This window comes from Eriocheir sinensis, chromosome 62, assembly GCF_024679095.1.
Source record: "Eriocheir sinensis breed Jianghai 21 chromosome 62, ASM2467909v1, whole genome shotgun sequence".
Lineage (NCBI taxonomy): Eukaryota > Metazoa > Arthropoda > Malacostraca > Decapoda > Varunidae > Eriocheir > Eriocheir sinensis.
This window is the reverse complement of record NC_066570.1, coordinates 8,193,044-8,207,564: the sequence shown is the minus strand read 5'-3', so window position 1 is coordinate 8,207,564 and position 14,521 is coordinate 8,193,044. Positions and strand designations below refer to the sequence as shown.

Sequence of the window (14,521 nt, the reverse complement as noted above, 5' to 3'; positions counted from 1 at the left end):
TGGTGTTAAACATGTAACTCCGGCCCCATATAGTCCTGCATCTAATGGACTGGCAGAGAGATCAGTAAGGTCCTTGAAAGAAGAGTTGAGGAAGTTCCAAAAAGGTAGTCTAAGCACTAGACTCTGTTGATTTTTATATAATCAGAGGAAGACATTTCACTCTGCAACTGGCAGGTCGCCAGCAGAAGTGATGTTTAACAGAAACTTTAAGACAACTATTGAGTCAGTCAAGACTAATACATCTAAAGACAGGGTTTTAGTTCAACTGAGCCATCAAGTTTTTCATGATGAAAGTAAACTTTTTAAAATAGGTGATGCAGTTTTTGTAAGAAACTATGGTAAAGGAGATGCATGGGTGAAAGGGGAAGTTGTGGAAGTGTTAGGATTAAGAAATTACAAGGTTCGGGTTCAGGATTTTGGTAACATGTTATGGAAGAGGCATGCAGACCAAATCATGCATAGATACCTGATTACAGCCGGTCAAGAGAAGTCAGAGGGTGCTGGCAGTACTAATTTACCACCAAGAAACAGTAGTGTTCCTGTACAGGGGGTTGATTCAAGTTCACCAGTGGGTTCTGGAGATAGTTATGACCGTGGATCAAGGGAAGTAATCGAGTTCCAGGACCACAATGTAACAGGGCAGACCGTGACAATTCCAGAAGCCCATGAAAAGGTACCAGTATCTCAGACTCCTGTACCGAAACGATCCGGAAGAGTGCTGAAACCTCCGGACCGACTCAATCTCTAAAGGTGTCTTACTGTAGTTCTTGTAATCTTAAGTTTATATCAAGATGTCATAGTTATGGTTTTTTTTTATTATTTTCTCTGCTTTATGTAGAAAAAATAGGGGAAGGAATGTTGGGTATTCCCCTGTTGAAAGGATAGAATACGCTTGCTGCATCTCTTTTGTCTGAGCTTGGCGCCTGTTGTCGTGTTTCGAGCCAGAATAAACAAGGACGCCGGCCTGTCTCCTGAGTATCTCTGACCTCCTTCCTGTTTGTATGCAACACCTACAATAAAATAATGAGAAAAAAATATGGTAGTGTATAAACATTTTTGTTCACCCCTTTTGCTTCAACTCCTTGTCATTCATGTACTTTTTATTGTATTAAATTTTCGTCTACAGTTTCAAATTCAGCACATTTTTTCCGATTCAGATGGTATATGACATGTACCAATGTAACAATAATCAGTGGGTAAAAAATGGACAAGAAAATAACAAGTCTATCTGACAGAGGATCGCCGAGGCGCTGGTAACTTGATAATAGCAGTAGCAGACATAACTATGTGATATTCTCTGTCTCGCCATCCGTCACCCTAAGATGGCCGCCAGTTGCTTCAAAATCCAGGTTCTGGGAACCGTCTATGTATATAACTCTGTGGTCGGGTCACACCACACACTGCGCTCCCTGCAGAGAGGAGCGTAGTAGTGGCGTGCGGTCAGCGTGGAGAAGGAGCAGTCTGCACAGGATCAAAGGACAGGGTCTACCGGATAGTGCGTCAAATTTCTAATCAACTGGCCTATGACGTCATCAGGCGGAAGGTTGGTGGGTTCAGCCAGTTCAGCTATGGTTTACGCCTCCTCAGTAGTCAGAACTCAGTAGCCAGCCGGAAGCGGTGCCCTTCGGTGGTGTATGGGTTGCTTGTTTTTGTCAAATCACAATGCCTTGCAGTTATTCAGTATCTGGCTGCAATTTTTTTTTTTTTTTTTTTTTTTTAATATTTACCCCTAGTTTCACTAGGGGAACGGGCCCTTGTCCGAAGACGGCCCGTTAAGAGGGTAAAAATGCTCCCTCCCTGCGCGGGGGAGCACGGGCTTAGCCTAATGGCGGCCCGTAGCAGGATGCCGACAGACCGACTCTATCGGCGATCGAAATCTAGCCGACCGAGTCGGTCTGCCGACGAGGACTGGCGTGTCTCTGTGGCTGCAAGTCTGTAAGTAGGCTATTTAACGCTCTAGAGAAAGCACCTTAGTCTGTCTAGGTCAGGGGTGTCCAACCTTTTTTTAACAGCGCCGGGCCACATGCGGAAAATATACGAAGGGTTGGGCCACTCAGTATATTTATGGATGGAGATGGATTTTAGAGTTTATAATTTTACAGGAACTACCACGTGTAGGTCAACTGGCCTCTTGCAGATTCCTTATTTTCTTATGTATTTATTAATTAAGTAGATATAAGCAAGTGTACCTTTAAAGGAATCTATTTTCTATAATGTCTTATTTTATTTATGTATACAGGATAAAGTATTGAATCCTATTGTAAGAGGATCGAGTAGCATCATGCTCGTTAGAGAGGATTTGAATGTAAGCTTAGTTTTTTCATTGTACTTATTATTATTACACAGCAAGATGTGAGCCGTTACAAAGGCAATCCCACGCTTACTACTGTGAGCCATAACAAAGGGACGGGCAGTCATTATTCTTAGATTTAAGGTTTAGGCTCTCCCACTGTGGCCAAAAAGGTATTTAGCATGTTTTGTATTTTTATACTGTGTCTAGAATGTGCATATATAGACAGTCAAGTGAATTATATAGTGTGTATAAGCAAGAAACATTACCTAAAGATGTGTGTTCGTAATTTCTTTGTGTGTTAAATTCACCACAGAAACCTATATAGAAGATACGATATTTGTCAAAGACAAAGACAATGAAAGCCTGTTTAGATTCTATTTGAGTTACCGCTCGACGTATAAATACTTTCGATTTTATTTGCGTTACTGTCGACGTGAATACTTTCGTTTTCTATTTCATCTCTCCTCGCTCCACATGCTGACGTCATTTTCCATGAACTCAAGGGGGGCGACTACGGGGTATTTTTTACGAATATATTTAAAATCGGACGAGTATATTTTTTTTTCGCTCAGCATGGCCGGGAAAGCCTAAACTACCAGTTGGTGAGGTTTGTTTTTGTAAAATTAAAACCACTCCCCATCATGGAGGCCATTTTTAAATGTCCCGCGCTGTTTTGTCATAGCCCCACACACGCGTCAACATATGTGGTATCATTCAATGCTTGTATATACGTAAAAGTTGCATTAGAATATTTTTTCCACTTTTTTCCACCACCACCTGCTTCGTCACCACTTACTCCACCACCACCTACATCACCACCAACTGCAAAATCAGCTACATTGCCTCATGAGACATTACTGCAGCTGCGACAACAGATTATTCACAGATTTGTGAACATTGAGCCTCATTACAAGCAAAACTTTCATCACCGTGTCGTTTTCTTAGCTACAAACACTGTTTGAGAGGCAATTCCGGTCGTAGTGGAACACCTTGACCTTCTGACACACTCACCTTTGATTGATTAAAACTTTTTTTTTATAAAGGGGGACTAGATGCCTTATCATTCTCCAGCAAGTCAACAAGGTATACACAATAATGTGTGAAAGTTTCATGCTAATCAAATAAATACAAATGGCAAGACAGGGAGAAATGGAAAAAATCTTTAGGAGCCAATATCTCGAAAAGTAGTTTTTTACACCAAAAAAAATTCACAAAACCGGTAAAAAGTTTGACCGACTTTTATTAGGTATCATTAAAACTACAACTAAAGGGCAAATTTTTGTTGGGAATGAATTTCAAAAAATGTCAAAAGAAAACGGGACACAGTGGAGAAAATAATGTGAGAAAAACAGTATTTTTTTCTTCGAAGACAAAACAAAAAATCAAAAATTCACTTCCAACAAAATGTAGATAGGTAAACAAACACACATACGCGGTTCACCGATACGGTTCATTGCGGATAGCTATCCGCAATGAACCGTATATCCATCCGCCATAATCCGCCACTATCCGTAACAGTCCGCACGGAACCGTGGAAGAACTGCGGTTGGTTTGAAACGTTAAAAAATACCGCAGCGTGCCGCCACGGCTGAGCATCCGCAATCGAAACGCAGTGGCGCCGCGAGAGATACGCAATAAATCCGTATTGTGCGCAATCGATCCGTATTGAACGTAGTCGATCCGTATTGAACGTATTTGATCCGCAATGATCCACAATGAACCGCAACTAATTTTAAGCTGGGGTCACACACACACACATATATATATATATATATATATATATATATATATATATATATATATATATATATATATATATATATATATATAAGCGGTTCATCGATACAGTTCATCGCGGATAGCTATCCGCAGCAATATATCCATCCGCCATAATCCCCCACTATCCGTAACAGTCCGCACGGAACCGCCAAAATTAAATCCGCAATTATCCGGATCGCTGAACCGCGTATGTGAGACTCGGCCCTAAGGCAGGGGTCACACATACGTGGTTCAGCGATACGTTGCACTGCGGATTGAAATTTGGCGGTTCCGTGCGGAATGTCACGGATAGTGGCGGATTATGGCGGATGGATATATGTTTCATTGGGGATAGCTATCGGCAATGAACCGTATCGCTGAACCGCGTATGTGTGACTCGGCCCTAATAGACGAATGTATAGCCAATATGCGGTCTACGCAGTCTCTTGAGCCTCTGTTGTGGCCACTCAGTTTCGATTTCTTTAGCAGAAACAGCGTTTAGTGAGCTTTTTTGTGTGCCTTGTTTATTTTACCAATGATCTGTGCTGCCGTTACTTTAAAAAAAATAATCAAGACCAAGACCAAGAGTTTCACCCATTCCAGCCATTGTAAACACTGACCCGCCGCCCGCACCCCGCCGCTGCCCGCCGCCCGCACACTCCAGGGAGACACAGCACGGCATGTTCCAGTAGTCTCGTAAGTGGCACAGGAGCAATGAACTATGTAACCAGGTGACTGTGCAAGGCCATCCATTCCTGGGGCAAGGGTCAGCCACAAGCTTGTCACACCGGGGAACGCTGGGGATAAAAAACACGCTGGAGAGTTGACAGAAAATGAGGCAAACACTGAAATATTTCGGTGTATGCACAACTTAGCCCCCAAAGTATTGCATCTGTGTTTTGAGGGCCCGTGTTATTTTATGTATCGTACACCATCCTCAAGCTAGATATTTTGGTATTTATTTCATTTATTGCTGCTTCCTGTTTTTGCTATTTTTTCTTCCGGTTGATAGTTTTTTTTGGTTCATTTGCATTTTTGTAAATCTTAGGAATAGCAGCTCCTAGCGGGTGCGCGTTTAGGGCATGGTGTGGTGGTAATTACAACATTTCTAGCACGTATGATGGGATTTTGACAAGCGGACAGGCGTGTTTATGTCACAAGGGGTGTATTTTTCCGCGTGGGCTCTTCCCCTTCTTCACCCCGGAGCTTGCAGTTTCATCGCCCATTGACTTTGAAGAAATCGTGAGGCCAGCGTGGAAAAATACACCCCTTGTGACATAAACACGTCTGTCCGCTTGTCAAAACCACGTCGTACGTACTAGAAATGTTGTAATTACCACCACACCATGCCCTAAATGCGCACCCGCTTGGAGCCGCTATTCCAAAGATTTATTGCATTTTTAATGCATTATATGTGGTACAAATGAATATATAACCATAAAATTATTAAGTCAATCTTGATCCCCCATGCATTGAAGACGACCATACTGTTTACCATTTTCCGTTGATGAGGTTTCAGGCCCTGCTGCACTGCCAGCGCAACGCTCTGCAGGGCCATCAACAATTATGATATTAGCCTTAAAAAATAATCCTCGATGTACATATTCGCAATGTTATAGTGAGTGAGTGAGTCTTGACTGCTTTCATAAATAGCCTACTGATGTCATTTTAATGAACTGGTAAAAATGTAGCAGGAGTAGGCATATTATTTTTGAGACACAGATTGTGTTTTCATGGGAAAAATATGACTACTTTTTTGTGGAGATAATTTTTTTCTGCACAAACCAGTATAAAACCTACTTTTTTTGGGGTACTTCTATCAGGAATACTAGAGCTCCCCGTAGCACACTCCGCCCCGCTCTGCTGTCCACACCTGTTTTCTATGCGAGTGAATGAGTTAGGGTTATTTCTTACCTAGATTTCTTACCTGGATGGGGAGAACCCCATCTAGAATCAGGTGACGCCTCCAACCAAGACAGCAAGTAGATTGCCCTTTAGATGTTCTGATGGTTGGCTAATGTGGCATCACCATGGTTGGCTAATGTGGCATCTCTCTCTCTCAATAGTAACAAGTTAGGTAAATCTTAAGAATAGCGGCTCCACCCCAGCCCCCCTACCCCCCAACACAAGCTTGGGGACAGGTGGGGAACCGGGGTTTTGGGAGGGGAAGGCAATATCACTGAAATATAGGCTTCCAAAATTTCCCTAGAAAAGTCCCTAAATTAGGGAAAATTCCCTAGTCTCGAAAGTAAGGAAAGTCCCTAACACATAGTCTTGTAACCTATTCCAATATAACCTAGCAGCCACCGCAGGTGGTCTGTTGACGAATGTCGGGCGTGTCATTAGATATCCAGTGTAGTGGCCGCCGCCACCCCACTCCTTCCTGCGTTGCATACCTGCGTAATTTTCGACACCCCACACCGCTTGTCAAATATATTCAAACTACTCTAACCGAACTTTATAACCTAACAGCTAACGGGGGGGCTTTGCCCCCTTCGACCCCCTCCTAACAAGGGGGGCTGTGCCCCCCCTGGACCCCCCTCACATATACGATGCACTGTAAATTTTTTTTTTTTTGGGGGGGGGGGGGGAGGGAGCATATTTAAACTACTGTAACCGAACTTTACACAACCTAACCTTGACCTTCCACGTGTATGATGCACCGTTTTTTTTTTTTTTTTTTTTTTTTGGTGGGGGAGCATATTTAAGTTACTATAACCGAACTGTACATAACCTAACCTCTAATGTGGGGGCTTTGCCCCCCCGCGACCCCCACTGCTAACCAGGGGGGGCAACACCCCCACATGTATGATGCACCGGTTAAACTAGAGAAGTGCAACAGTATGTGTATTGGAAAGGTCTCGTGGGGGCAATATTGGAGGCGCGTGCTTGTCACAACTTGATGCGCCCACGAAGCACCAAAGAAGCGCACCACATGTGACACGCCCGTGTCACTGTTCGAATCTGGTGGATTGAAAGACAATACGTTTAGGAAACTTTTACTCAAAGTTTCGGGACTAGGGATTTTTCCCGATTTTAGGGAAATTTTTGAGGCCCATATTTCAGTCAGTTTGCCTTCTCACACCCAAAACCCACATTCCCCATAGGTTCCCAGGCTCTCAATACAATGCTGTCTAGGCTGTTGAATGTTAAGTGTACAGCGCTGACCATGTGACACGCCCGTGTCACTGTTCGCATATGGTGGTATTGAAGGGACTCGGTTTTGGGTTATATGACGGCGGCACAATATGTGCCTCCTGAGGGATACTACCAATAAAGGGGCTAAATAGTCAGTTAACACCTACTGAGAGGTGAAGAAACACCTCCCCACACTTCACAGCACTCTCAGTCCCTGAGTAAAGGCCAGTCACCAGGTCAATAATCCTTGCAGGAATCCCACAGGCCTGCAGAATGTCCAAGAGTGTCTCATGATGCACTTAGTCTAAAACCTTGAGGTCAACATAGGCTGTGAATAGCCCCTGTCGAAACTCATGTTGGCATTTCACAACAACACAGAGTGCTAGGATCTGGTCAACTGTTGACTTCCGGGTCATGAACCCGGATTGCTCAGGTCTGAAACTTTAGCAGATGAGATCGAATTCGCATCAGCAGCAGATGATGGAGCACCTTCCCTGGCACACTAAGCAGTGTAATACCATGGTAATTGTTGCAGTCCTATCCCAGTTTCCAGTCGGGAGGAATGGCACCAGACAGCACGGCATGCAACCCATGGATCATGGCTTCACCCCTGACTTTCAGCATCTCTGCACTGATGTTACAGGCCCCGGCTGCCTTTCCACTTCAACTTTCTCACAGCTTCTCTCATCTCTGCAAGAGAGGATGGAGTTTCATCAATAGGTCGATCAGCAGCCACAATCTGCACCCCAACCTGATGGAATCGTCCACTTAGGCGGTCTGCCATGTACAACTGCCCAAAGTACTCGGCCAAACAAGCCCAGTACCCATCTGCATTTGATACTATCTGCCCACCAGCCACTCAGATGGTACTCATCTAAGATGTAGATTTGGAGCAGGGTTTCTTTAGAGCTCATAAGGCAGATCTAAGGTTGTGTGCATTTAGACAACCCCCAACATCTTCAGTGAGACCTGTAACCTACCTCTCCTTATCCCTCCTCAGAAGGGTTCTGGTCCTCTGTGACAGTCCTGTATTAGTCTTGAGTCCCCAACCAGCCTGGCAACATGACTTTCCTCTGTTTTCTCCAGTGTTATTCTCCAGGCAACTCCACTTCTAGACCTTTGACACTTTTGACACTTAAAGGTATCCCACAACTCTCCAGGGTCCTACAGATTACCAAGCACTTCAAACTGATTTTATACAGACACCATATACTCCTGAGCACACACTTGGTCCCTCAGTTTCTCGTGATGGAACCCCAGAGGATTGCATTTTGAAAATTTTTGGACCTGATGCATATCCTCAGTTTTTCAACAAGTCTCCAGAAAACCTTACAGTTGTGGAGGATCCTCCAACAAGTTCTAACAAGGATGTGGTGAATCTCCTTTGCCACACAGCTAACATTATTATACCAAGTCCAATAGCCAGGCTTGCTTCTCTGGAACCAGGAACCAGCAATCCTCAGCCTTCTGGACTTTGGAAAGTTCAAAAGGAGTGAACTGTTTACGTTTCTGGTGCCAGAGCCATGAGGACCAACAGCTCTCTATGTGCCAATAGATGCATTGAAGTCACCCAAACAATGAGTGTGTCATGCAGGGGTCACTGGTTGACTATAGAGTTGAACTTGGTATTGAACATCTCTTTCTCCTCAAATTCATGTCTTGTTAGGGGTGTACACTGCAATAAGAGATATGAAGCCCAAGGTGTGCGCCAAACTCACCAGCATCATATGCTCAGAAACCAGGGTAACCCCAATGACAGAGGACTGCAGTTGGCCAGACATACATTATAACTACCATATTTGACAGCTTATAAGACACTTTTATTCCAAAAAATGCCCCTGGAAATCGCTCTGCGTTATATGAGGTCAAGGTTCAGCTTTGGGTCACTGGCTAGTGAAGTTTTAGTGCAGCAATGGTACTTGGATTAAACTGCAAACCTCTCCACAAATGTAAACAAGGCGGCGATCGCTTCTACAGCAACAACGGCAACTTTTTTCTAAAGTAATAATATATAATTGTAGCACTTACCACTACTTCATATAAAATGACACCAGTCAGGAAGAAAATTAGGTAACTTACATGTTACCTGCGATGTGACCCACCGGTGGGTCATCAGTTTCTTTAATATGTTGCGATATGACCCACTGGTGGGTTGCAAATCAATTTTCATATGAGTCATGTTTTCTTCATATTACTGAAAAGAATTGGATTATATAGTTAAATTGCAGTAGTCAGAAGGTGTAGGAACCCATAAAAAAAATGATAGTTAAATGATAATGGATTTATTTCATTATTTCATTTATAAAAAAATAATACAAAAAAGAAGTAATTTTGTTTGACATTTTCCTGATAGATATAAAAATACATATTTTCTTCCATTTTTCTCCTTCCTTTAACAAATAATGCAAATTGCTCTCATAAATGGAATTTCCTGGCTAGAATTCAGTGATTTTCTTAAATCAAATATCCTTTATTTTGTTTTTTATATGAAATTCTGTATATAGTCTGTTGAACAAACTGTGACAACAAATCAGCCAATGGTGACCTTCATAAATTGCGTATCATATTGATAAACATGAATAATGAAAATTAAAAAAGAACAAACTGTTAGTAGGCTACATGTTTACATGATTTACTCTGAATGCTTAGTTTCAAAGCATGACAGACAAAGGAAAGGCTTACCATCACATGAGCTACAGAAAGTTGATACTTTCTTTGCTTTTTTTGATGCCACTTTAGATCCTTCACTTGTGGATATTATTTCATAGCACCCTACACATCTTTTTCGAGATTCTCTCTTTGACCCTTCAGCTTCTGATAAGAAGTGCTGTGCAGCTGAGGGAATGATATTATATGAAGATTTTTTGCCTGGTCTGTCTTTCATATGGACTATTACTTAGAAGTGAAAGGATCATTGACTCTTTGAAATTCAGTAGGGTCCATTTCTTATCTGAAAAATATTTGTTGAAAAGAATGAAGGCACTCACTACACAAGTTCCTGTGAGTAACTCCAATGCAACTTTTTTTATACCATTTTCTGCTTTTTCTCACAGATGTGTAATAAGATGACATTTGATCTGAAAGATCAACTCCTTTCTTTGCATTATTGTTGTAATCCATTACACACTGAGGTTTTTTTTATTTCTCCTCCACTTCTTGATATTTTACCAGTTGCAGTTAGTTTGTCATCATGCCCTGGAATTGTTGATAGTGTGAACACATTTCTTTTATCTTTCCAATTCAATACATTTGATACCTTCATCACTTTCAAGAGAAGCTACTTCCTCTCTCATGATTTTGGCTTTTGTCACTTCCTTTGGAAGACCTTTACAGGAGACACACACTGTCCCACACAGATATGTCTTGTGTGAGAGAAGATACTGAGCAAGTGGAATAGATGTGTAAAAATTGTTAGTGTAGTGTAACCCCTCTCCCAAGTAAAGGTAACATCAATCTTGCAATGACTGATTCAGTTTTTCCTAAGGACTGACACTTTTCAGATGCACCACACAACAACTCCAAATTTACAATTTCAATCCATATTTATGCCTTTTTCCTGGAATATACTGCCGAAAGAATATTCTACCTCTAAAGGGTATCATGGTTTCGTTAATAACAACTTCCTGTAGGAGGAACCCAAGCTCTGAGTCTAGAATTCCTTGTCAGTACTGTAGAAGCAATAAGTTGATCCGCATAGCGGTTAGTTTCAGTGACAATCAGATCTATTATTTCATCAGTCAAAAACAGTAGATAAGCATCAATTGGCCAAATCTTCCCTTCTGATGATGATGAAGCTCTCACACAGAGTTCCTCCTTTCCTGTGAATGGAAAGGTACGCTGTGTGGCAGTCACGGCTTTCCAACTACAAATAGATGATCCAGCTACGTCATCAACAAAGTCCTCCTCCTCCTCAGTCATGTCATCATTTTCAGAACCTATATCAAGTGACTGGCTACCAGAGGAGCAAGAAGACTCTGTTTCATAAAGTGGATCATCAGAGTCCTCATTTAGGCTGTCTTCTCTCTCGTCTGTTGAACTGGGATGACCATAAAAGCTTGCAACAGTTATTTTCTCCATCTGTGAAACAAAGAGACAACAATATATAATCAAGCTACTAGGTATGAACAGTTCAGGTAGGTATAGGGATGCACAGAATATCGACAAAAGAAGTATGTCCACCGGTGGGTCATATCGCAGTAATGTCATCTATTTTTCTTGGTTTGCGATTCGACCCACCGGTGGGCAAACAGTTTGGTGTGGCCAATGCGGTCAACACTCACCTCCTCTCGCTTCACTGGCTTGAGCCGCACTGAAGTTAGGGCTAAGTATTTGAATCGCAGAACTGGAGAGTTCGCCGCGCTACCAGCCGCCGGCAACGTGTTAATGCTTGTACCTAAACAAACTAGTGAACGGTTGTGTACCAAACCTGACAACACGCGCAAGACAAGCTACGTTTCCTTAGTAGACAGGGATCATTGAGGTAAGACAGACCTTCTTCATAAAACTGTTTAACTTTGTTTGATTGATAAACACAAACAATATATGGATAATATTGACGAGATATTTAGAAGATAGGTTATTATTCAATATTTGCAAGTTCCTGTTTCTCTATTTTGTGCTTATCTTTTAACATTCTTTCTTTACATACATGTCCAACAAACATTGAAGCACATTCAAGTTTGAAATTTCACACTTCCTTGTTTTAAAAATGTTCTAGAATATTACAACAACTAGACTTATGATGATGAATAATAACAAAGAAATATGATGCACAAACTGTATACCCATTACCCTTCTGAATGTCGCTGTCTCCGCCATATTTGTTTACACCTCAAAGCAGTACCCTCGAGTCTATAAGAAGGACCAATTCTGGTAGGTCCCAGCAAATATTGAGGGTTTTAAATGTAAAGTATTGGGATTTGATAAGGATTTAAATACATGTGAAACTTTAACAATGGCCTGATAGTGGGGAGGGCTACGAATGTCAGGCGAAAAATCCTCACTTGACACTTGTGGTTCAAACCTGTTTATTATATATTTTTTCCAAATGCCTGCTGAAACTGGGGTGTGTGTCTTATAAGCCCATGCATCTCATAAGCCGTCAAATACGTTACTCCTTTGAGACAGGCACCATCACTCTGGCCTGACCAATAGTAGGTAAAACCCACAGTACTGATCTCTCCATTGCAAGGTCTCCTTGTCTCAGCCCCACCATGTTCACTCTCGACCTCCTGACTTCAGCTGATTGATAGGATTGTCGCTGATCCTCCGAGAGGGTCAGGGTGTTCCAGGCACCCACATGGAAAGTTCGTCAGAGGGTAACCCCAGGCTTTGCTTGATGAGCTTGTGCCTTTTCTGCACCACCCTGGCAGTCCCCTAGAAAAGGGGGTGAATGTGATTAGTGAGGCAGGAGAGTATACGCAGCCACCACCTGGCAGAGTGCCGGCCACTTGGCTCATGGTCACAGAAACAAGCCGACTTACCACTCAGATTCAGGAGAGGCTGCGCCTGTCTTGAAATTGTTAGTTAGAAAAATGCTAGTTGCAAGGCCCCACTTACTTTGAATCATAGATTACATACCATAAAGTTCTTGCAGGTGCAAAGGTATAAATATATTGTAAGACCCCCCTCACTTATTCATACTTCCATGACACATGAAATACCCTACTGTGCTTTTGTCTGATATGGAGTAAACTCTATTTCTCATACTCTAAAGAAGATAGGTTATTTTGGGAAAAGATTGTAGAACTAGAAAAAAATGTTCCCTATAGCCTTGAATATAAAGTTGTGTCTTATGCACTAAAAAATATGGTAAATTAAAACAGTTTACTCCTGTGACGTGAAGATAACCTGTATTGTTCATGTGCTCTGTCCGGTGTATATTCATTCTCTTCACACATGCTCTTTGATGTAACTTGCCACAACCACTATGATAACCACCCCTCCTCTTCTCATCCTTGCCCAGCCTGTATAGTGGCATTTGGTTCACTGCTCTTCCCTCTCCTGAAACAGGACAGATGAGGCTGAGCAGGTCTGCTGTCTACACAATGTTGCAGACTCGTGCCCAAAAGGATCGTGTTATCACCTCCCTGCCACCACCCTTCATCAGACAGGTTTGTACTGTGTCCTTGTGATATATATATGCACATGAAGCTTATGTCAAGTCCTTTAGAAAACTAATGCATGTGCTAGTAATGATTAGAAAGAAGTTTTTTCGCACCTCATGTTATGTAACCCTTGAAATACTCATTCTCCGTTTTGTAATTGCATAAATAAATCACGCAACTCTCCCTAAACTTTGAAGTGTGAAAAAACAAGGTACTACCAGCTATACCTTGGTCTGTATACCTTCACCAATGAAGAGCTCATAACAGCCGCCACTATACTGACTCCACTTGAATTTTTTTTTTTTTTTTTTTTTTTTTTTTTTTTACGTTGTTGTCTATTGCGCCGGTAGGCATCTTCCCGGTGGGGCCTGATGGTCGGCCCAAGGCTTCTTCCAGGTGGGGCCTGATGGTCGGCCCAGCCCGTTCTGGCGCAGGCGAGTGTTTATAGTGGCGCCATCTTGCATTGGCTCATGCTGCCCCCCGGAACTCGTTCTTGATTTGCTTGGACGGCTTCCTCTAGAGTCCGGGTTGATGGGTGGTCTTCAGGACAGCATGTGGGTAGTTTTAAGCCACTCGGCGGTGACTGAAAAATCCGAGTGGTAGCGTGGGGATTCGAACCCGCGGCGTCCATCACGCGGCGAATGTGGGTCCAGTACGCTATCACTTCGGCCACCGCCTACCCAAATGGACTCTTCTGAGCAGATTTTCTTCCACACTGAATGTTTCTCTCCAAAATATGAAATGAGACAAGGAACTTGTTCTTCCAAACTGAATGTTTCTCCAGAAATATGAAATGAGACAAGGAACTTGTTCTTCCACACTGAATGTTTCTCTCCAAAAATATGAAATGAGACAAGGAACTTGTTCTTCCAAACTGAATGTTTCTCTCCAAAAATATGAAATGAGACAAGGAACTTGTTCTTCCAAACTGAATGTTTCTCTCCAAAAATATGAAATGAGACAAGGAACTTTTCTCTGAAATTACTCCTTTAAGAGTGAAGGTGCCACCTGTAAATCCTTTAGGGTTGGTGATTTTTTTTTATTTAAAAAAAAAAATTAAAAAATCAGAATTTTTTTATTTAAATCAGATTTTTTTTTATTTAAATCAGATTTTTAATTTTTTTTTTACTAATCAGCATAAGAATATTTGGAAAGATATATATATATATATATATATATATAATATATATATATATATATATATATATATATATATATATATATA

At 41.9% G+C, this 14,521-nt stretch overlaps 1 protein-coding gene across 5 annotated transcripts in view; it reads left to right on the top strand.

The window, feature by feature from the left end:
• Window positions 1-1,403: 1,403 nt before the first annotated feature.
• LOC126986738 (ras-related protein Rab-34-like) overlaps window positions 1,404-14,521 on the top strand; it is a 35,068-nt gene continuing 21,950 nt past the window's right edge. The window contains exons 1-2 of one of the 5 annotated variants that reach the window (XM_050843113.1): window positions 1,404-1,543; window positions 13,202-13,302. In XM_050843113.1, coding sequence (XP_050699070.1) covers window positions 13,207-13,302 — 96 coding nt within the window. In that variant the 5' untranslated portion in view covers window positions 1,404-1,543; window positions 13,202-13,206. Of the gene's footprint in view, window positions 1,544-1,603; window positions 1,936-2,444; window positions 2,464-4,460; window positions 4,748-13,201; window positions 13,303-14,521 lie in introns of those variants that run through there. The other 4 variants (XM_050843112.1, XM_050843114.1, XR_007739924.1 and 1 more) reach the window with 4 other exon arrangements.